This window comes from Nuphar pumila, chromosome 17 (assembly GCF_984573655.1).
Source record: "Nuphar pumila chromosome 17, dmNupPumi1.hap1.1, whole genome shotgun sequence".
NCBI classification, from domain to species: domain Eukaryota; kingdom Viridiplantae; phylum Streptophyta; class Magnoliopsida; order Nymphaeales; family Nymphaeaceae; genus Nuphar; species Nuphar pumila.
In genome coordinates, this window is record NC_143265.1 from 10188607 (window position 1) to 10211978 (window position 23372).

A 23372-nucleotide genomic window follows, 5' to 3' on the forward strand; every position below is an offset into this window, starting at 1 on the left:
ACCACATTGAAAAACATCTCTTGTCTACATAAAATGACATAAAACAAGTGTATCAACGACTAGAACAAGAATATAATCTCAATACCACTTATGGGTAAATCAAACACACAAAAAGTGTGAATAAACATCTCTTGTCTCAAAATAATGACACTCAAAACAAGTGTTATTAACTACTAGAGCAAGAACATAATCATAATGACAGTTATGTACTAAACAAACACACAAAAAATGTGAATAATCATCTCTTGTCTACATATAATGACACTCAAAATAAGGGCATGTTCAACGGCTCCTTTTCAGAAAGGATTTGAAATTAGAATGATTTTAAATCCTGTGATTTCAAATCACACGGGGTGCCTCGTGATTTGAGATCTCATGCTTTTTATAAAGTGATTCTAAAAAGCAAGTAAAGCAAGTACAAATCACAGGTGGGCCCAGTGTTATTAAAAGCGCGCCTCAAGGCGCAAAAAGCGCGCCTCAAGGCACAAAAAGCGCGCCTCGCCTCAAGGCGAGGGCCTTTGTGCCTTGAGGCGCAGGTATAAAGCGCAACACACATGAGGCATGCGCCTCGGACTGAGGCGTACATGCCTCTTTTTGCTTAGTTCATGCACAACAAATGCATTCAACTATTCTAATTTATTCTTTTTGTTTTCAGTTAATGTGGAAAACCATAAGCCCCTTAGTAAAGGTGCTGCATCGCGCAAATTTATACCCTCCCACAACCACGCACCCCAATTTTTTTAAAGTGCCGCTCTTTGACACCTCTTCAGTCTCCGGCAAACTCACCGAGTTGGTGGGGAAGGCGTGCAAGGAGTGGGGGTTCTTTCAGTTGGTGAACCACGGGGTCCCATTGAAGTTTCGACGGAGGGTGGAGGCCGACGTGGCAGAGTTCTTTGGGCTGCTGTCAGAGGAGGGATGAGAAGAACCCGCTGGGCTACTACGACGCCAAGCACCACAACCACCACCACTTCTTCCACCACGGAGGAAGAGGAGGAATCCAGCGGGTCAGCCAAAATTAGGGAGGAAGATAAAGGCGTCGGAGGGGACGCTTCGGTCGCCCCTGGACAAGCCCTTGGGGGAGCTCACGGAGGAGGAACCGCTTTCCTACCCCGACTGCGTTGGAGGGCTCGTGAAGGAGGGCGGAGGCGGCATCCCAGTGGTGGAGGTCGGGACACAGAAGCAGCATGGAGGATGGAGGAGACCCCCCTCCGTTAGATGGTCGTGTCGGAGTCTCTGACTGTAGTGGTGGTTTGCGGAGGATGGCCAAACGGTGGAGCACCGACGAGTAACCGGAGATGGTGGAGTTGTTCCAAAACTAGCGACAGTGGTGGAACCTGCAGAAGAAGAGGAAAAAAAACAAACAAAATGAAAAAAGGGGTCTGAGATGGGTCGAGAACCCTTGCACGTTTTTTAGATAAAATTACGATATTACCCTGATCTCAACCTATGTTTTACAGAAAGAGGGCTTTTATTTTTCGAAAAAATAATAAACAGTTCTCTGAAAAATATAGAAACAGAGTTGTTTGAGAATTTTTTCAGAATTGGTTCTTTTTTAAAATTACAGAAAAGCACCTATAATTTTTATTTAACTCAAAACGTTTTAAAAATTATGTTTCATTGTTCCGATTTATTATTTTTGCTCAAAACTATTTTGAAGCTTATGAAGAAAAATCCTAAGGCTTAAAGTTTTCTTTTTGATGAACTCACTCACTATTATTTTTTATGAACTCACAATTTTTTGAGATTTTTTATTTCCTGTTGGTTGTTGCTTCATCAATAAAGAATTTTTTATTTATTTATAATTTTAGATATTTTTTTATAGTTTTTTAAAGTTTTTTTAAAAAAAAACTTTGAGGCTTACGCTTTACGCCTCGAGGCTTATGCCTCGCCTCAGATTTTGGTGGAGCGCCTCGCTACGCCTCAACGTTTTTCACAACACTGGGTGGGCCCTTGTGATTTGAGATCTCATGTTTGGTTGCTCCTTAGAAATTAGAATTACTCTCTCATGCCCGTGAGAAAGTGATTCTAAATGATGCAACTGAACATTCCCTAAGTGTATCAACTACTAGAATAAGAGTGTAATCTCAATGCTACTTATAGGCTAAACAATGTTTAAACACACAAAATGTGTGAATAAACTTCTCTTGTTTACATATAATGACACTCAAAATAAGTATATCAATTACTGGAACAAGAGTGTAATCTCAATGCCACTTATGAGCTAAACAAACACACAAAAGTGTGAACAAACATCTCTTGTCTACATATAATGTGATGCAACGAGGGGATCGACTTTCACGGGCACTTGAAAGTTGAAACGAAGAGCACGACTCCCACACCATGCGTTGCTCAGAAAATAATTGGAATAACCACCGAAATCGATGGTGTTGGGTTTTCTTTATTTCAATATGCACTTCAATCGAACAATAGAATGATCTTAAATTAAATAGAAACAAGCAATAAGAAGGAATAAAGAACAAAGTGAAATCTGTTGGAAGAAACAATTCAGAAAACAAAAGGCTGCTGCAATCTCCAATAATCTCTGCTCCACGCAACCCTAGAATAGGGTTTTTTTAAAGACGTCAACTAGATCCGGGTCTCGGGTCCGGTCCCGGACCCGAGACGTCTTCTAGTTGCTGTTAGGCCCGGGACGCTCAAACCTGTGCTCGTCTGGAATAAGTACGCATGGGTACACCATCCCTGCGTCTTGGTACCATGTTCTGGGTTGGATCCACTACGTGGGTCCGATCCTCAATCCCATCGTGCATGTCCGGTCCTCTGCCTGGGTCAGGCTGTATGGATCTGGATCGATCCTGCTCTACATCATTCTCCTTTGGTTGGGAAGAAGTCGGCTCTGACGACTTGTTGTCCCCACAGTAAGCGTATAGATCAGACACATTGAAGATAGGCGAAATGTGCCAATCTTCAGGCAGTTCAAGGAGGTAGGCATTCAGACCCAATCACCAAATAATTTTGAAAGGGCCATATTTCTTAGGACGCAACTTGCCATAAGTACCCACTGGAAACGCTCAGGACACAGGTAAACCCATACTAACTGACCGACTTGGAATTGGACATCTCGACGACCTTGGTCTACGAAAGCTTTGTAGGATTTGTAACTTTCAACAAGTTTGGCTCGGACTTGTCTATGAATATCACGCATGTACTCAATGGCATCAAACGCGTCTGGGACTGGATCTGGGAGACTGGTCACAAGAGTTAGATCTACTACATGAGTGGGTGACCGACCATAAACCACTTGAAAAGGAGACTTGCCCGTGGACCGGTTGATGGAGCTGTTATATGCGAACTCGGCTTGAGGCAAGATTAGGTCCCATGTTTTGACATTCTCTCCAACGAGACTCCTTAACAAGTTCCCTAGGGTGCGATTCACAATTTCGGTTTGACCATCGATTTGCGGGTGATATGCACTACTGAACTGAAGTTTGGTTTTCAATAAGGCCAATAACGATTTCCAAAAATGGCTCATAAAACGCGTGTCACGATCTGAGGTGATCGTGTGAGGCAATACATGAAAACGGGCCACGTCCTTGAAATAGTACGAGGCTACTAACGAGGCATCAGTGGTTCGCTTACACGGGACGAAGATAGCCATCTTGGAAAATCGGTCAACCACAACTAAGCTGAAATCAAAACGACGCCAGGTTCTAAGAAGACCCACAATAAAATCCATGGACACATGTTCCCAGGGCCGCTCAGGGATGGGCAACGGAGTATACAGACCACTATTCTGACGGCGACCCTTGGACACCTGACACACTCGACAACTCTGAACAAACTTGACAACATCTTTGCGCATTTTGGACCAAAAGTAACGTTCGTCTAACAAAGCGAACGTCTTATCATGTCCAAAATGCCTAGCTAGTCCCCCTTCATGCAACTCGGAAATCAATTGGAGTCTAGGAGAGAATGCAGGCACACATAACTTATTACCTCGAAAAAGGTAACCGTTATGAATACTAAATCGTGGGTCAACTGTGCTATCAAGGGAGAGGCACCCTTCCTAGACCTGCTGGAAATCAGGGTCCGTCGGGTATAGCTCCATGCATTGCTCGAACCCAATGACCTGCACAGACATAGTCATCAGAAGGCTATTCTTCCTGCTAAGTGCGTCAGCTATCTTGTTTAGAGTACCTGATTGATGGCGAATAGTGAAGGTGTACTCTTGCAAGAAACTGACCCACTTGGCATGACGAGCACTCAACTTCTTTTGACTATTCAAATACTTTAACGCCTCATGATCCGTGTATAAGACAAACTCCTTATAAATAAGATAATGCCTCCAATAACGAAGGGCTTGTACCACAACATAAAACTCAACATCATAGGTGTACTGGTACCTGGCTTGGGTCAACTTTTCACTAAAGAAAGCAATGGGTCTGCGGTTCTGACTCAAGACGACACTAATTCCCACTTTGGAGGCATCACACTCAACCTCAAAGACTGCGTCAAAATCCGGAAGGGCTAAAACAGGGGCACTAGTCATTTTCTTTTTGATGAGCGTGAAGGCTTTTCCCGCAGCAGACGTCCAATGGAAACTAGTACCCTTTAGGCACTTCGTGATGGGGGCCATGAGGGTGCTCAAGTTTCTCACAAAACGACAGTAGAAAGTGGCTAACCCATGAAAACTACGAATTTCTCCTATAGTCTTTGGGGTAGGCCATTCTACAATCGCACGGACTTTGGCGGGATCCGCCTTCACTCCATCAAACGACACAATAAAACAAAAAAATACGACACTTAACGTCATAAACTCACACTTTTTGGCATTGACATACAACTTTTCCTTTCTTAAAATCTCTAAGACATGATGCAGATGACTCAAATGAGCAGACAAAGACGAGCTATAAATCAAAATGTCGTCAAAATAGACAACGACAAACTTCTCTATACAAGGGTGCAACACTTGGGTCATCATATTCATGAAGGTACTCGGGGTATTGGATAACCCAAATGGCATGACTAACCACTCATACAATCCATCACGTGTCTTGAATGCCGTTTTCCACTCATCCCCCTCTCGGATACGGATTTGGTGGTACCCACTTTTTAAATCAATTTTGGAGAAGATAGAGGCACCGACCAATATATCAAACATATCATCCAAACGAGGAATGAGAAAACAATATTTGATCGTAATGTGATTTATCGCTCTACTGTCGACACACATGCACGCACTCATAGGGCCTACATCACACCACACCTCATTGTGGTAATGCTCCCCCATGGAGAACCGAACCAAACAACGCTGGGTGATGGGAACCTTGTTTCCTTTCTTGAACTATGCCATCTTGTATGGTTGGGACAATTTCTTCGTTTTCAAGTTCAAGGTGGACACAACACTCTCGGACACCATGTTCTCACACGCACCAGTGTCGATAATAACATCACACGCATGACCCTCACAGTTGCACCGGGTTTTAAAAATGTTGTTCCACAACCATTTTGCAGGGGTCGACTCTCGGGTGCGGTCAAAACATGACGAATAGATAACAAATTTTTGACGTTGCCGTCAAGCTCCACGACTTCCCTATCGTCATCCCCTTCAACCCACGACTCACCCTCACTCTCACTATCGGATGCTGACTCAACTATACCCTCGACTAAATGGGCGTTCTTGTTCACGGTGGGGCACTTTGACACGATGTCCTAACTCCTGACACCTAAAACAACAGATGGTAGACTCACTAGGTTTGACTTTGGATCTGGTATTGAATGCGGGTCCGAACTGGTCGGGTTTGCTAGGATCTACCCTAGGGGTGGACTTTGAGTCTTCCTTCCTAGGGGAGCTCGCTTCCCTAGTTGGGAAACTCGACTTAGGTCGACTAGATTGGTCAGTATGAGAGACTCTATATTCCTGCCTCCTTTTCAATTTTTCCTCAACATTCATGGCATAACTGCTTGCCTGATCTAATGTCTCGACTGTGACACAACTGAAATCATCAGAAATAGCAGGACGGAGACCAAAAACATACCTTGTGACTTGCTGGTGAGTGGTCTCCTCGATCCGCACTCGCAGGGATAGACGATGAAACTCAGCAGTGTACTCTGCCACGGTACGAGTGCCTTGACGCAGGGTCATGTACTCCTTGTAGGCTCGCTCGGCGTGGTCTGAAGGCACGAACTTTGACTGCATCAACCTCTGCATCTCCTCCCATGTCTGTACGCGCTCTAGTCCCTACCGCTCCCTCGACTTCTGCAGCTCAACCCGCCATGTCTGTGCTAGGCCCCTCAACCAAGTTGATGCTAGAGAGACACGACGGTACTCAGCTACAGTGTGGTAGTCGAAGAAAAACTGTACGACATAGGACCAATCGAAGAACTGTTCTGCATCGAATCGTTCTGCGAACTTCGGAAGGTCTAGCTTCACCCCGTAGGTCGAGGGGTGCTCTGGTGCTCTCTGTTGACGGGTCTCTACCATTCCTGCGGGGTACTTGTTCCAGAAAGCGTCGTCATCCAATACTGCTTCATCACCCTCTACGTGGTGCTGCTCGCCTGGATACTAATGCTGACGAACTCCAACGGCGGGTGGTCGGCGCTCAGGTCGTACCGATCCCTGCTGAATCTGCGTGGCGGCAGCTGGAAACTGTATCGGTCTGGCTTGCCCGTGGGTGGGAGCCATCTGTGGCCGGCGTCGTGGCACTGGTATGACAGGGGGTCCTACTAAAGGTGGACGGGTTGGTCGGGTCCCGGGCTCTAGGTGGGTAGGAACGGGATAATATGGGTCTAGATTATGGGTAGGGTTAGGGTAGAGGTATTGGGTCGAGTATGATACTGGGTTCTGGATCGGGGATGGGTTAATGAGTTGGATCTGGTACGGGTATTGGGTTTGATTGGTGTAATACTGGGATGATTCACCCGATTGGATCTGGATCGGGTCAAGTCCTAAACTACTCGTCGGACCCAGAATGGGATAGGTAGGATCATGGATCGAGTTGTAATGGGACAAGGTCGGTTTTGCACTCGATCCTTGATCCATAACAAAATGGGTCTGGTTTTGACCCGGCTCAAATTCAAAGTGGAGCTTCGTCCGGGTCCGATATGGGTTTGGGTCGGTAGGGGATCTGAATTGGGGTTCGAAATTAATTGGTTGGATCTGGTTCGGGGTGACCCGCGAACCGGACCCAACTGGGTATGAGATTTCGTATGGATGTATGTGTGGTTCAGCTTGCACAGGAAAGTAGAGAGAGAGAGGAGGAGATGCACAATTGGCTGGGGCGGCACGCACAAGCTCGACCTCCTAACCCTAAGCTTTATAAAATAAACAGATATACAATGAGCCTTGTAATATCAGAGATATTACAAGAATGCCATTAATGAAGCTCTATTGAGCATGTGTTTCATTTAACATGCGTACAGATCCATACGCAAACTATATTTTAACACCCTCCCTCAAGTTGTACGTGATTTTGGAGCATGTACAACTTGCTCTTCAATAGCCAAAATTGACGTCCTGTTAACCCCTTGGTAAACAGGTTTGCCACTTGATCTTCTGTTCGAACATGACATAGTTCTATCTCCTTTATCTCGATTTTCTGCCGTATAAAATGTTGATTAATCTCAATGTGCTTCGTTCTGCTATGCTGGATAGGATTACATGCAATGTTTATTGCGCTTTGATTGTCACATAAAAGAAATGATCGAATAATTGTCTCCCCAAGATCACTCAATAAGTGTCTAATCCATGTGGCTTCTGCCGTGCCTGCAGCCATCGATCTGTATTCAGCCTCTGTACTCGATCGTGCCACTGCCTTTTGTTTTCTGCTGCTCCAGGACACTAAATTGTGTCCAATATATACACAATATCTAGAGACAGATCGTCTCTCATCTGGATCCCCTGCCCAATCTGCGTCTGTACAAGTGATGAGTTCATGTCCTCTATGCAGATTATCGTTCTTGCGATAAACAAGTCCGTCTCCTATAGTTCCTTTTAAATAGCGTAGAATGCGCTTCACAGCTTCCATATGACCCTCCGTTGGAGCATGCATAAACTGGGATACCTGATTGACAGCATAAACTTATCAGGTCTGGTAAAGGTCAAGTACTGTAACATCCCCACGAGACTTCTATACGTTGTAGGGTTGACACAAAGATGACCATCTTCAGAGCTCAACCTTTGATGTAATACACTAGGAGTGCTGACTGGTTTGCAATTCGTCATCCCGACTCTTTCCAGAAGGTCAAGAGTGTATTTTTGTTGCATGAGTGTCAATGTGTCTTGTTGTCTGTCAACTTTCACACCAAGAAAGTACTTCAACTCCCCTAAATCTTTCATCTTGAAAGTTTTCATTAAAAACTGCTTCACGTCTTGCACATGATTATCTGAGCTCCCAGTGATCACAATGTCATCAACATATATAAGAAGTATAACAATGTCTGCCTTTTGGTAAATAAAGAGTGAGTGATCCAAAGAGCATCTTCTAAAACCATAACTCTGAATTTGCATAGAGAAACTTTCAAACCAGGAACGGGACTCCTGTTTCAACCCATACAGAAATTTCCTTAGTTTGCACACCCAGGCAGTAGGATCCTTCTCGGCATAACCAGGAGGTTGCTCCATATACACTTCTTCCTTTAAAGTTCCATACAAAAATGCATTTTTAACATCCATCTGGCTAAGGCTCCAACCTCGATCGACTGCTAGGGATATGATGACACGAATAATACCTATTTTGACTACCGGACTAAAAGTTTCATCATAGTCTTCACCATATTGTTGTGTGAATCCTCGAGCAACAAGTCGCGCCTTATATCTGTCAATACTTCCTTAAGGCTTATACTTTGTTTTATAAACCCATTTTTGAGCCAACTACATTCTTTTCTTCTGGTAGAGGGACTATTTCCCAAGTCTGGCATTCATGAAGAGCTTCCATTTCTTCATTCATAGCTTCAGTCCAATGACGGGATTGAAGAGCTTGATTAAAACAAGTGGGTTCATCCTGTTTTGTGAGCTGCGACATAAACAACTGGAAATCAAGGGAGGTCTCATAACTCACCCATCGTTGAATAGGATGCTTAATGCGTGACGACCTTTGAGCCGGATCATTGGCGATGCTTTCCACATTCCTCGGCTTTGTATTTTGTCCCGTCTAGTGTATATTTGTCCAAAGAAGCGTTCTACTGGGGTAGCTCAACTGGAGACTCAACTGGAGATAATTCAACATGCATCTGTGAGTCATTCAACTCCCTACTCAAGCCGAAGGAAGGACAATTTGTCTGACATGTTTATCCTGTATTAGCAAAAAGATCTGCGCTCATCCATGGATCATATACTTCTAATTCTCGAGATGGCAACGCTGCAGAGTCATTGACCTGAAAATTTCGTTCGTCAAAAACAACATTTATGGAGGTCCTAATACGTTTTGTAGTAGGGTCATAGCATCGATAACCTTTGTATTCATCTGCATACCCAACAAATCTGCACTTGACAGCCTTGTCCTGAAACTTATTTCGCAGAGATGAATCAATATGTACATAACATACACAACCAAAAACACACAGCTCATCGTAAGAGGGATGTTGCCCAAATAAAATATAATAGGGAGATTTCTGATCCAAAAGTGCCATAGGAAGACGATTTATGATATGAACAAATGTGTGAAAAATTTCTGTCCAGAGACTAACGGGCACATTGCTATCATGTAACATACTCATCACGCTCTCGACAATATGCCTGTGTTTCCTCTCCGCAACCCCATTTTGTTGAGGAGTATGAGGGCAAGAAACCTGTCGACTTATTCCTTTATCCCGAAGAAAGGCAATAAACTCGTTCGATGAATACTCTCCTCCACCATCACATTGTAAATGCACAATATCACAAGCAAACTTTGTTTTGACCATCGAATGGAATTCCCGAAATATTTGAAAAACTTCATGCTTGTGTTTTAAGAAATATATCCAAGTATAACGGGAATAAGAATCAATAAAGACAACATAGTAACGACTGTCAGAAAGAGAAGGAATAGGTGCAGGTCCCCAAACATCGGAACAAATAATCTCAAATGGCTTTGAAGCTCTTTTATTTATAATATGAAAAGGAAGAACATGGCTTTTGCAGAGTTTGCATGAAAAACATTTATTATTATTATTATCAAAAAATGAACATAAACTAGACTCTGGAAGGAGACCATCAGATACAAGATTTTCAACGAAACCCCGACTACAATGTCCCAAACGACTATGCCAAATATCTGACTTATTACAATGAGATGAATTAAAAACTTCCAATGAAGGGAAAAAAAAGACTCTGAAGGCGAAGACACTGAAGAATGCTTGGACGACTTCAACTGGAGGACTGAGACTGAAGGCGAAGACACTGAAAGAATCTCCTTGAAGACGTACATGTTTCCTTGTCACTCCCTCTTAGCGAACGTCTCTTTCGTTCGTAGATCCTTAACATAAACAGAAGAGGGAGTAAATTCAATGGAAGAATTCATATCGTCAACAAGTTTAGCTACAGAAACAATGTTCTTTTTAATATTAGGAGCAAGAAGGATATTAGACAAGTGAAGTGAGGACTTTGACATAGGGATATGTTCACTGCCAGTATGACTAATGGAGTGATAAGTTCCATCTCCCGTAACTATACTACCTTTTTCAAAATAAGGCAATAAGTGAGATAACTTACCCGCATTTCCCGTAACATGTGTGGCGGCACCTGAATCACAATACCATTCACCTTGTTCATTTTGCTTGATCGTCATCTGTGACAATGCTGATAACAAAAGTTGTTGCACATCTGTGGATGACACTTTTGTGTCCACAGTAGTAGCTGATTTATTCTCAATTTTGTTTATTTTTCCTCTATTCTGTAGATTGAACCAACAATCAGCTTTCATATGTCCTCTTTTGTTACATAAGAAACAAGTGGGCACTCTCCTCTGATTCCTTGTATTAAAAGCCCCTGAAATATTAGGTGTAGGCAAGATACCACGTCCTCCCTGCCCAAAACGTCCGCGGCCTCTGCCTCCTTGATGCCCTCCATTCTCTCGTCCAAAACCTACAGAAGTGTCCATGGCCAAAACTGAATGAGGACGAGCTGATTCATTTCCTTCTGCCCTTTGTTTCATAATCATCTCATGCTGGAGAAGTTTCGCTTGAAGGTCATCAAAAGTGGGCAACCGAGGAAGGCATGATAAAGCTGTGGTAAACATGTCAAAATCAGGACCCAATCCATTGAGAAGTTGTTGAACTTTATCTTTATCTTTAATATCACTTCCAATAACTGCCAATTGATTAGTAATACTCTTCAAGCAACCTATGTATTCCATGACTGTCATGGAGCCTTTCTTCAAACTTTGAAATTCATTTTTTAAGTACATAACTCGGGCTTCTGATATTTGAGAGTATGTCTGAGACAACTTACTCCACAGATCCGCCGCAGTGCAATCATCTGAAAAAGTAACCAACACTTCTTGAGAGAGTGTTGACGTAATATAAGCAACAAAAGACTGATCCCGCTTCCTCCAAGCTGTATACTCTGGATTCTTAATAGAAATGGTAATTGTGTCACCCTTCTCATCCTTGGTTTCTTGCAAAATAAGCCGTGATGGTATATGAACTAAAACATCCAGATGTTCATCGAGATCCTGACTCCGTATAAAAGGAAGGATTTGCCTCTTCCAAGTCAAAAAATTAGAATGAGTAAGTTTTTCTGTAACGAGCTGACTCAAGAAATTTGCAGAGGGACCGGATGACGTTGAGTAATCCATATCAATGGGACAATGAATAAGCAAACAAAACGAATGGAAAGAAATAAACAAGTTTGAGATCACTGAATCAATCAGGAGAACTTCAACAAGACATGTACCTGTGCTACCAATATCTTGAAATAATCTTTTTTTTTTGTAGATTCAGAATCGAGATTATAAACTATTATAATATGCCTATAGGCGTTGCACATGGAACACTAAAATAGCAATAAAGGAAAGGAAAAATTTCTGGAATCAAAGAGATTGTTGACTACAATAAAAAAATGAATCAAACAGGCTGCAATCAGAGAGGAGAACACTTATAAATGATGACTGCAATGTGGCTGCAGTCGTTGATGTTGAGGGAAAACTGACAAACGTTAAGAGTGGATGAATCAAGAAACGATGACTGACAGTCGTTGATGGCTGCAGCAATGTGGCTGCAGTCGTTGATGTTGAGGAAAGACTGTCAGACGTTAAGAGTGGATGAATCAAGAAACGATGACTGACAATCGTCGATGGCAACAGTCGTTGATGAACGAGAATAAAAAAAATGAGTAGCAGACAAACCTGTTTAGTTCTGGGACTGTCGTTGATGAACGATGGGATTGGTATCACGTTAAGAATCTGGACAGATGATGAACGAGAACTAGCAGAAAAAAAAATAGTTGCATAGAAGGATTCAGAAAGGAGAATAAAAAGGGGGAAAGACGAGTTGCATAGAAGGATTGGGAGAGGAGAATAAAAAGGGGGAAGACGAGCCAAAACCTGTTTCTTCAGATCTCGCTGAACACGCCTCTAATAGGATTCCGCAACCCCAAGCTCTGATACCATATGAGATTTCGTATGGATGTATGTGTGGTTCAGCTCGCACAGGAAAGTAGAGAGAGAGGAGGAGATGCACAATTGGCTGGGGCGGCACGCACAAGCTCGACCTCCAAACCCTAAGCTTTATAAAATAAACAGATATACAATGAGCCTTGTAATATCAGAGGTATTACAAGAATGCCATTAATGAAGCTGTATTGAGCATGTGTTTCATTTAACATGCGTATGGATCTAGATCCAGATCCATACACAAACTATATTTTAACACTGGGTAGGTCCGGTAATGGGGTTCGAGGCCTGGACCCGCTCTCTGGGACCCAAAGGATGGTCCTCGGGAACCGGGTCTGGTGCCCGATGAAAAAAACTCTGATCCGGACCCTCTTGGGTTCGGCCCAAACCAAGGGGGACCACCTGCTGCCCGCGGGTGTGCTACCACGAGGCCTCCACGCACGGGCTCAGGAGGGAAAAAGGGGTCCTTCCCCGGTCGGGCTGACGAACCCAGGCCTGCGACAAGACCCAACGTGACACTGGGGTCCTGCAGACCCGACCTGGCCTGTGGCGCTGCCCCCGTGGTTAGAGGCCATGAACTCAGGCCTGCGGCTGGACCCAACGTGACACTGGGGTCCTACATGCCAGGTCTGGCCTGCGACGCGGCCACAGACACAACTGATAGATGGGGGGGGGGGTCCTGCCGTGATTCCCTGGTTTAACTGGAGGGTACCGGCTGTGTGAGTCACAACCACTATCGAATCTGGATGGAGAGGGGGTAACATATGCGAGTCATTGGCGCAGACAGGCTGAGGATGCATACCACTTTGATGGATCGTCTGGCCTGTTTTCACGAATATGGTATTCGCACGATCCACTGTGCCGTTAATCGAATCCGCACTTGACCTTGGTATTGAAGTTGCACGGTGTTCCACCGGTGACTCAAGGACGATGATCCGTCCTTCGATTCCGTATAGTCGTTTTGACATGCTGGCCACGTCCCTGCTGACGCGCAATATGTTTTCTTGGACCTTGGTCATCATCTCGACCATCCGCATCACCAGATCCTTGTTGCCGGTTTCCTCCCGCTCTTTTCCGATGCTAGGATCGTTCCCCGCCTCATGAGCCATGCCGCTGACGAAGGAGGAAGGCTGGGCTTTGATACCACTTTGATGCAGCGAGGGGATCGGCTTTCACGGGCACTTGAAAGTTGAAACGAAGGGCACGACTCCCACACCGTGCGTTGCTCAGAAAATAATTTGAATAACCTCCGAAATCAATGGTGTTGGGTTTTCTTTATTTCAATGTTCACTTCAATCGAACAATAGAATGATCTTAAATTAAATAGAAACAAGCAATAGGAAGGAATAAAGAACAAAGGGGAATCTGCTGGAATAAACAATTCAGAAAACAAAAGGCTGCTGCAATATCCAATAATCTCTGCTCCATGCAACCCTAGAATAGGTTTTTTTTTAAAGACGTCAACTGGATCCGGGTCTCGGGTCCGGTCCCGGACCCGAGACGTCTTCTCGTTGCTGCTGGGCTTGGGACGCTCGAACCTGTGCTAGTCTAGAATAAGTACGCAGGGGTACACCATCCCTGCGTCTTGGTACCATGTTCTGGGTCGGATCCACTACGTGGGTCCGATCCTCAATCCCATCGTGCATGTTCGGTCTCCTGTCTGGGTCAGGCTGTATGGATCTGGATCGATCCTGCTCTGCATCATAATGACACTTAGATACGAAGTATAACAGGAGAGAACAAAAGAGCTAAGAGAGCTTGTAATGAAAACAACTAATGCCATTAAGAAGAATACAAATATCAATCTTTCAAAACTTCATGGTTTCAAAACATAACTACCATCACATTCAAAACAAGGTACCAAGTATCCAATATTGTAACAATGGCCATACAAAAACATGAGTGATAAAACACTCATAGAAATCGAGGTCAATCACCTACCAGTTAGACATATACCTAAAGTGACAAGATGACATGAGGTGCACACACAACTCACCTCAATGACCAACTCAGATTTCTAATAACAATGAGTTCAGAGGCCAATCAACCATCAATCAGACCCAAGGCAAATGACAACACGTCACTAAAAAACTTGAGAATCTAGATTGATAAGATGACATGAGATGCACACATAACTCACCTCAATGGCTAACCTTGACCCAATAACAACAATGAAAACAAATGATGCATATAAAAATTTGTGATGGACAAAACAAATGCCATAAAAAGGCGATACATACTCACAAAAATCAAATTTCAAATAAGTGAGTTCATATATAGGAATTAATTTGAAAAGACAAAGTTTCAAATTAAATCCAATAAAAGAGATGAAATCTTAGAATTAATATAGTGCAATCATATGCACAACAATATATCACATGACAATTTTTATAACCTTGAATAAGCGAACGAGGACCATGCTCAATATAAGCAATCTACATAGTGGAGATGAAGTTTGAGAATTCTTCAAAATAAAATCAGAAATCCACCAATCAAGGAACAAGTGGATTAAGGCACATCACATACAAAAGATCTAATAACTCTCAATAAAGAGACAAGAACAATATACATGATCTTATTAAAAAGAAGCTTTTAACAAGTTAGATCTAAATCATAAGTCTATTATGAGACAATTGAAGACAAACATATAGAGATTCCCACTCACACACCTCAAACAAGAGGCAAACACGAGCTCACAAAGAAAGATACATAAACACAATAGCTACTTAGGAGCTTAAGAACACTAAAAATATAAACTTTATTCAAGATGAAATGCACACAAAATGCATAATACGTTCAAAATTATTAAAACATACATTTGGATACATGATGGCATATACCTAGGAATATAATGCAACAATTCCTTAATACTCAAGCTATTAATTTTCTAGAATAAAATTTTACTTATTAAGGTATTTTAAAAGGAGGCAATATCACTTATATATGGAATAATACATTCATATGATGATAGAAGGATTTTATGAGAGCATAGAAAATATCTATGTTATCACTCATGACAATACTTATGCGAAAAATCTCTAAGATTTATAATCTTAATCAAGGAGTTCACACAAAATTCATGCTTTGGTCACAATTAAAATATCATTAAGAAAACATTATGATACATTAAAAAATCTCAAAGATAAACCATGTATACATATATGGGCATAAGAACAAGCATACTCATGTATACATATACGTTAAGAGACATTAAAAAAAAGAAATACAACATAAAATTTAATGTTTTACAAAATATGAAACACATATAAGATTTTAAGAAACCACATATTATTGTAAAATATATTTTTTCAACATACACATCTATAATCTAAAACATATACTTCATATATCAAAGGACAACAATTTCTAATTTCAAAAGAGGACAAAAAAATACCTACCACATATATGAAACCAAAAGGGGCCAAAGGTACATACCGAAATGCGAAAAACTTGAATCCATACCATACAAATCTTTTTCAAGACCATGTTGCCTTGCTCTGATACCATGTCATGAAAATGACATAAATCCCGATAAACTCCGGAATGGATACCAAGAATAAAAAATACAATGTATTTGAATACACATTCACCATAGAAGTAACAATGGAACACATGACTTAAAAATAAACAATCTTATTAAGAATGAAATTCAAATAATATAAAAAGAAATACAAAATTACAAACAATCCTCACCACAAACACTTAAACACTCAAAAGCCTAAAAACTACCCATCACTCTCTCACCTTACAAAGGCACCCACCCACCCATATATATAGGCACAAAAAGGGAGAAGAGAGGGAGATTAAAGGAGAGGGAGGAACCTTCTAGCCGCTGGATTAGCCTCCAACAACCAAAGGCTTAGTCAACCTAGGTTGACCAAAGGCTTAGTCAAATATAATATATATATATATATACATACATACATATGTATATATATATACATACATATATATAATACACACGTATATGCATACACACCAAAGAATACATCCATCTTAACAAGAACTTGATAGTGGAAATCATTATATGAAATAACTATTGCATTTAAAGTTTATTAGGGACAGAAGCTGTGGTGAGCTTGTAAACATTCACTAAAAGCTGTTGACATAAACACCCACATGCACAAACACATGTACATAAGGTCCAAATTCTAATGATAATCTTTCCCCTTGTTGATTTCCAAATTCTTTTTGGTTTTCTTTTAAAAAAATTGCCAATATTTTCGATGTAAACCAATTCTGAAAAGCTTTTTCAAGTCAACACCTAGTCGTAGATTGGATTCTCGATTTACCATGGTTTGAATCCATATTATATTCATGGTATTATTTTTGGAATCAGTAGACTCATTTGATCCTACTGGATCAACTTGGACGCAGTCCATATACAACCTATCATAATTATAGTCAAGAACTATTTTAATAAGTTTTTCGTCTAGACAAACAATAATCTGGTTCTGTTCATTGTTTGTAAATATTTGGAAGCATTTTTTTATGTTAATTATGAATAGTAAATGTCAATTCTTCCACATGGAGCCTTAACTTGTGGCTTGTTTGATTCTTATTGCAGATCCAAATGAAATTTCTGAGTACAAGATGGAAGTGTTGAGGAATCCGAGATCAAAGGCCTTACCTTTATTCAGGGTCACATTAGATAATGGACAGCAGGTTGATTCTGTTGTCCTCAATGCCAAGGAGGCTAGCCCTATGCAGTGTATCTGTTACTTGTAGGGCTTGTTTCTGTTTGTGCATATGCATAAAAGCTTTCCTTTCTCCTTGATAAAGTACAATATAATCAATGAACATGTTTTAAAAGCAAAACTCACCTTTAGTGTTAAATAGGGTCTCTTCAAGTTGGGCTCACTTGACATCTGAATTATGATAGGGTAACAGTATTGGTAGCACTCATTTATTCCAACCTATCTGTCATTGGCATGAGGTTACACTGATGTAGATGTGCAGACATTTTGTATAAAGAAAAGATTATGTAAATCTAAGAAATATTCTCACTTGCTAGTAATTAATTAATTTATGCAAAAAAAAATTGTGCCCATGAACTGAGTAACCCTGCATCAGCAGTTGTTATTGAAGATCCATTGGGAAGTTCCAGTGATATGTTTTTGCATTAGGAATGCCAGCATTTTCCTGTGACTTTGTTTTTCAAGTATGTCTTGTATATTTTATAAGTCATGCATTTGATATTAAGCGCGAACATTATGGGGGCACTTTTATTTCTCATCACCTCCTTTTTTTTCATTTGTTGAACTTAAAGTGGGTATTTTTTTATCACCTAATTGGCTTTATAATTACTTGAACCTGTCACAGGTTACTGATTAGCTTCATAATTACTTGAACCATGTTAAGTTTATGAACGATAATGAAATACAGATGTTTATTTGGCTTCCTTCTCAAGTAGCCACTGCATTAGATTTCTGTTTTTAAACTAGTCATTTTTGGTTCTTGCTTCAACTTCATGTGATGCTTATTTATTGATAGATCAATGGAAGTTCTCCAGCAGCATGCTGGAAGAAGATTTATTGCCAGATTAGAAAGGCAGGGATTAATTTATTTAATGGTCATGACCCTGAAGCTGGAAAAATGAGACGAAGGTCTGGCTCTTATATGTTTGGTTTTTGCAACAAAAAAGTTCGGAAACTCATACAGGTAAAGGGAATATTATTGTTCTTATCTTGTTCTTGGTATTGATAAAATCGTAAAGAACATGTGCTTGTTTTCGTCCTTGTGGCATTTGTCCATTAGAAAGTTCTTTGCTTCATAAGACTGTTTTGAATAACTGTACTTGTATCACATTATCTATCTGCTTTTGTTATATTTGGCTTTTATATTATCTACTTCGAGGTTTGAAAACTAGTTTGAATGCAAGAAGAATATGGAGGCATTTGTTGCAGCTTTTTGCTAAAGCCCATTTTCTTTCTAAAGTTTTTTTTTTTGCGAATTAACAATGTTCCTGAACATAAAATGAAGGGCACTTGCAAAACCACTTTTGCATCAGCCAACCTTGCCACTGTGTTGTCATATGTACATGAAATTATGTGTAATTGGACTTCAACTTCTTGCTGCATTATCCCATTCTTAAAGTATTCCATGTCCAGTATCTTGTGTCTATTGCTAAAGTGAGATTAGGAAACTTAAGGCGAATGTTAGATGCAGCAGTTCTGTACAGTATTTTGGTAGCTTGCTATGCAATGGTTGGAGATTAAGACTTTATACTGCTGTTTTATCGTATCTTTTGCATATTGTTTTCTTTGAGTCTTTGCTGTTACAATTGTTCACATTGACAGTGTTTTGTGTGCAATAATGTATTAGATCTAATCTTGTTAGTTGTTACAAAGGTTGACGTTATAGCTATGAACTTGTTGATGATCAATGCATTACTACAAAGCACTGAGTTCCACCTTTCCTCTCCCCAATGTCTAGTTCTGGTCTTTTGATTTCATGGGTTGCACAGAATCACACCTGCACACATTTCATGTTGATTGAACAGAAGTTGCCAAATATTATGGTCAAAAGTTCTACTGTCAACCAGTCTATGACTAGCCATGTATTGTGTTTTCATGAAACCTTATTTTTCATTTTCAGGATCTGGCAAATAGTTGCTCATATTCGAAATGCTTCCCATCCAAATTTGGTTATCAAAAGTATAGGGATCAGCACTCTAGCTATCATCCAGTTCATATTAACTGGAAAGATCTTGATAGGTGTAACGTTTGCAACATGGATGAGGTACTCTGCTTTGACCTTTCCTCTTTTACTCATCAAAGTTATTTGCTGCTTTTAACATTCCATGCTTCCTTTTAGAAGTTTGCTTAGAATCTTAACTTGTATATGGTTTGGTCTTTAGTTCTTTTTTCATTTTTTGGTGAGTTTTTCCCTTCTGTTACTCCTTTTGACTTGAGCTTCCTGACCTCTTCGTCGCTTATATGTACTCTATTTACGTTTTTTTTTTCTGTTTTAGGAATATGCAAACAATCTGTTTTTGCAGTGTGACAAATGTCGGATGATGGTAAGAATCTTGACATCATGCTTTCTTTTGTGACTATTCTCATGATATATTTCTTGGTTAAAATATAGATGGAATCACAAACATAGTAACACATATTGCTGAGATTTTGAAAATCTTGCTATATTATCGTGCAATATTCATAAAACGCAATAAATCCAATAATTTCATGAGATTTTCAAAATCTCGCCTATTTTAAATAAGTCATGATATTATTGCACTTTTTTTTCACGATTTTATTGAGACTTCCCAAGAACCAAACACGCCGAGAAAAACAAATTAAAGGTAGGGGCAGAATAGTAATGCACCTTTTAAAATTTAAAAGGGCACTGACAACGTGAACGTTCTCCCACGTGGTCACCCACCCTTTCATTCCTCTTAACATAAGGAAAGGGCCACATTAAATAGAGGAGGGAAGGGGCCCTCGTTTCCCATCTTCTTTGATATGGGACTAATTTTTATACCCACCCATTTGAAACACTTGCGTTTTCCATTTGCTTATGTTATTCCTATGTTTTACATTGAGAGATTTTATAACCTATTTTCAGAATTTCTTTCTACAATATATTTATTAAATTTTTTTATATGCCGGTATTTTCCCGAGATTTTCTGATAAAAATAAAAATTTCAAAATCTCCCAAGAAATTCCATCATCTTGGAAATTTCCAAGAACGACATTTGTGACTATGATCACAAGATTCAGAGGTAGAAAATCTGATTATTCTAGGAAGCCTCTTACCTTAGCCTGTATTCTGATATGCAGCCTTTCCTGATGCAAAAATACTGTTAAAGCAATTTACAAGATGAGAAATATACCAATAACTGATTGTTATGTAAGTAAAAATGTCATGTTAGAATATGCATACCAAGACCCCTTTTGATGCTTATGACAATTCTGCCTTTCATGTGTCTTATGCTCTCCTTCAAACTATCATTTCTGAGCCAAGAGACATTGATTGTGCAAAACCATCCTTTTACTGAACTGATAGTGAAAAATATGCTTGAAATTCTGATGTTTGAACCGTTTCTTAACCGAAATGACAATGCACCACCCTACGTGTTCCTTTCATGATAGACAAGATTTGTACCATGCAACAATTTGGTCATATAATTCAATGAATTGAATTCACTGATAAAAATCTCAAGCTCTGAAAGTGGCCAAATCTATGCAATGTTTGGAAAATTTTTAATCGACCCATTCGGATCTTGTACCCAGATTATTAGTTAGTGATCTCTTTGTTGGGACCTTGCTTGCGAATATGGTTCCCCACATCTTGTAGTACTTGAGTTGCATACTAACAATTAAGTAAAACTTATTCTCTTCTACATATGATGGTTCTGTATGCTTGTCTAACTCACATGCTTAATGTTTTGGGAAGCTTCCTCTGTTTATTTTTTTCTGTGGAGTGCCGTCTTGCTTCTTTTCTCCTGTTTTTGTCTGTCTGTTTAATTTCTGATCCTTCTACTACCTTATTACTAGTTGATGTTCTTGTTTTTGGCTTTGATGTTTCCAAAAAATTTTCTGAATTTGTAGGGGTGAGTCCCCTGAGGAGTGTTGTTCAGTCTGTCTGATATCTGCAGGCAATGAGAGCCTATGTTTCATTGAATTTTCCCGTATATTTTAATATTTAAACCATTTAATGCAATCACTTTTGGTTTCTAGGTTCATGCACGATGCTATGGTGAATCAGAACCTTGGAGTGGGAAACTTTGGCTGTGCAATTTATGTCAGCCAGGTGCTCCTAATCCTCCACCACGGTGCTGCCTCTGCCCTGTTGTTGGTATGCCTGTTGTATTTCTCATTCAGTAACTTGGGTTGACGCTTGTGGTTATGTAAGGGGATTCTCCATGATGCAAGCTCAATTAGCTTCTTTTTTGTTTTTCAACCTCAATCTGTGGCACTTTTTGCAGGTGGTGCAATGAAGATTACAACTGATGGGCGTTGGGCTCATCTTTCATGTGTTATGTGGATACCTGGTAAGACAAATTTTTTCTTGACCTCTTTTGGCTTATTTTATTTCTCTGACCTCCTGTCAGATTGCAACTATATGTCATTTATCTACCAGCAATTATGCACAACATCACAAAAAAGCAACATTTTGCAGAAACCTGCCTTGTTGATGTCAAGAAAATGGAGCCAATTGACGGGTTAAATAGGATACACAAAGTATGAGATTCCTTTTTCTACCCCACTATTGTTTTTGGGATAACTTGTAAACTTAGTTCCCCTATTTCTTCTAGTCGTTTTGCCTTGTTATGGTACTTTCTGGTGCTTACTCTTAAATTTTGGTCTCTAATCTGCGCAGGATCGTTGGAAGCTTTTGTGCAGCATATGTGGTGTTCCATATGGAGCATGTATTCAGGTAATTTTGTGCATCCGGGCTGTTGCTTTTCAACTTGTTGCAAGGTGTTACAGTATTAGATGATGTGCCATATGCAACATTGTTTTTGTTTCTTAAGAGAAAATGCTAAGCTAGCCTATGTTTTCTGTGGTGCTTAGGCTGCTAGAAGTTCCTTTGTTCTCATTGCTGGAAATTCATTACTAACAGTATGATTGTGATTGGGTTGTCTCTAAACTATGCTGTCTTTGAATTTTTTGCAATTCTTATCATTTAAATTGCTTGTTGTTGCTCTTATGGGTTGTAAGTATTTCTTGTCTTATTGTTGTATTTTACTGCTAGCTTGTCAGCTCTGATGGAGAAGATAAGCACAAGGCAGTTAAATATCACTTTATATGTACTATTGATTGAAATGGTAATAAATGTTCAGGGGAATGTGATATATTTGGCAATATAAGCTATATTCTTACCATCATGTAAATGTACGCTCGGTGATATGGATTCCCTGTATGTTTTAGAAATACTTGTGAAACATGCCAGTGTGCACCTAGGTTGACGATTTCAGGTAGGGAGTGCCTAGAGGATACATAGGTATTGGAAGCTTTCATTGCTTTAGGAGTATGATGTTACTGGGATATAAACTAATAGTGCCATATATTCTTGGTTTGTATCTAATGTGCCTGTAAGAGAAAAAAATACAAAGGCATGAAGGCTGGGGTTATCAGGTAGAAGTTTAAGATTTGGTATATAGGGTAGAACAATTGAGTTAGTGTAAGGCATTATCATCTATAGAAGTTTGAAATTTGATGTTGTTGAGATGCATAGATAGCAATATGTAAGTAGGCTGAATATTGATAGAGAGAGAAAATTGAATGTTATTAATGCATTTGAACCTCAATTCAGGTTTGAGAGGAGCGGAATTTAAGATTAAATAGATGATGACTTAATTGTTGTACGAAATGATATATTCAAGAATAAACATCTTACAACATTTATGGTATGTTTGGTTGCATATAAAAGTTATTTGGAATCTCATTTGCACGGCTAACCAAACATGTGATTTGGAATCTCGTGCAAATGAGAGAATGAATCTCGTTTGCACAACTAACCAAACATGTGATTTGGAATTTCATGCAGATGAGAAACAAAATGTGATTTGAATCATGTGATTAGTATTCGAAGACAGGCAAATCGGGTACAATCGATTAGCCCAGATTCGAAGTATGAAGGATTTTCGAATGACAACCCTTTGTAAATCCTAAAATATATTAATGAAGAAGGGACTGATCAGATTTTCCAGGGGGGGTGTCTCTAGAAAACGATTTTTTTATTTAAGAACCTATGATTTTATGCTAACCTTGAAAATGGGTTTTCTTAGAAATAAAATCAGTTTTCGAAATACAATAGGGAGATATATAATTGATTCTTTGTGAAAAATTCAGTTAGAATACTTCATTTAATGTTTTT

At 40.1% G+C, this 23372-nt stretch overlaps 1 protein-coding gene across 1 annotated transcript in view; it reads left to right on the plus strand.

Moving 5' to 3' along the window:
- LOC149811605 (histone-lysine N-methyltransferase TRX1-like) overlaps positions 1–23372 on the plus strand; it is a 125908-nt gene that overhangs the window by 7045 nt on the left and 95491 nt on the right. The window contains exons 9-16 of the mRNA XM_089993317.1: positions 17116–17213; positions 18042–18209; positions 19146–19289; positions 19522–19569; positions 21230–21347; positions 21478–21543; positions 21672–21733; positions 21873–21929. Of these exons, the coding sequence (XP_089849443.1) occupies positions 17116–17213; positions 18042–18209; positions 19146–19289; positions 19522–19569; positions 21230–21347; positions 21478–21543; positions 21672–21733; positions 21873–21929 (761 nt within the window). The remainder of the gene's footprint in view (positions 1–17115; positions 17214–18041; positions 18210–19145; positions 19290–19521; positions 19570–21229; positions 21348–21477; positions 21544–21671; positions 21734–21872; positions 21930–23372) is intronic.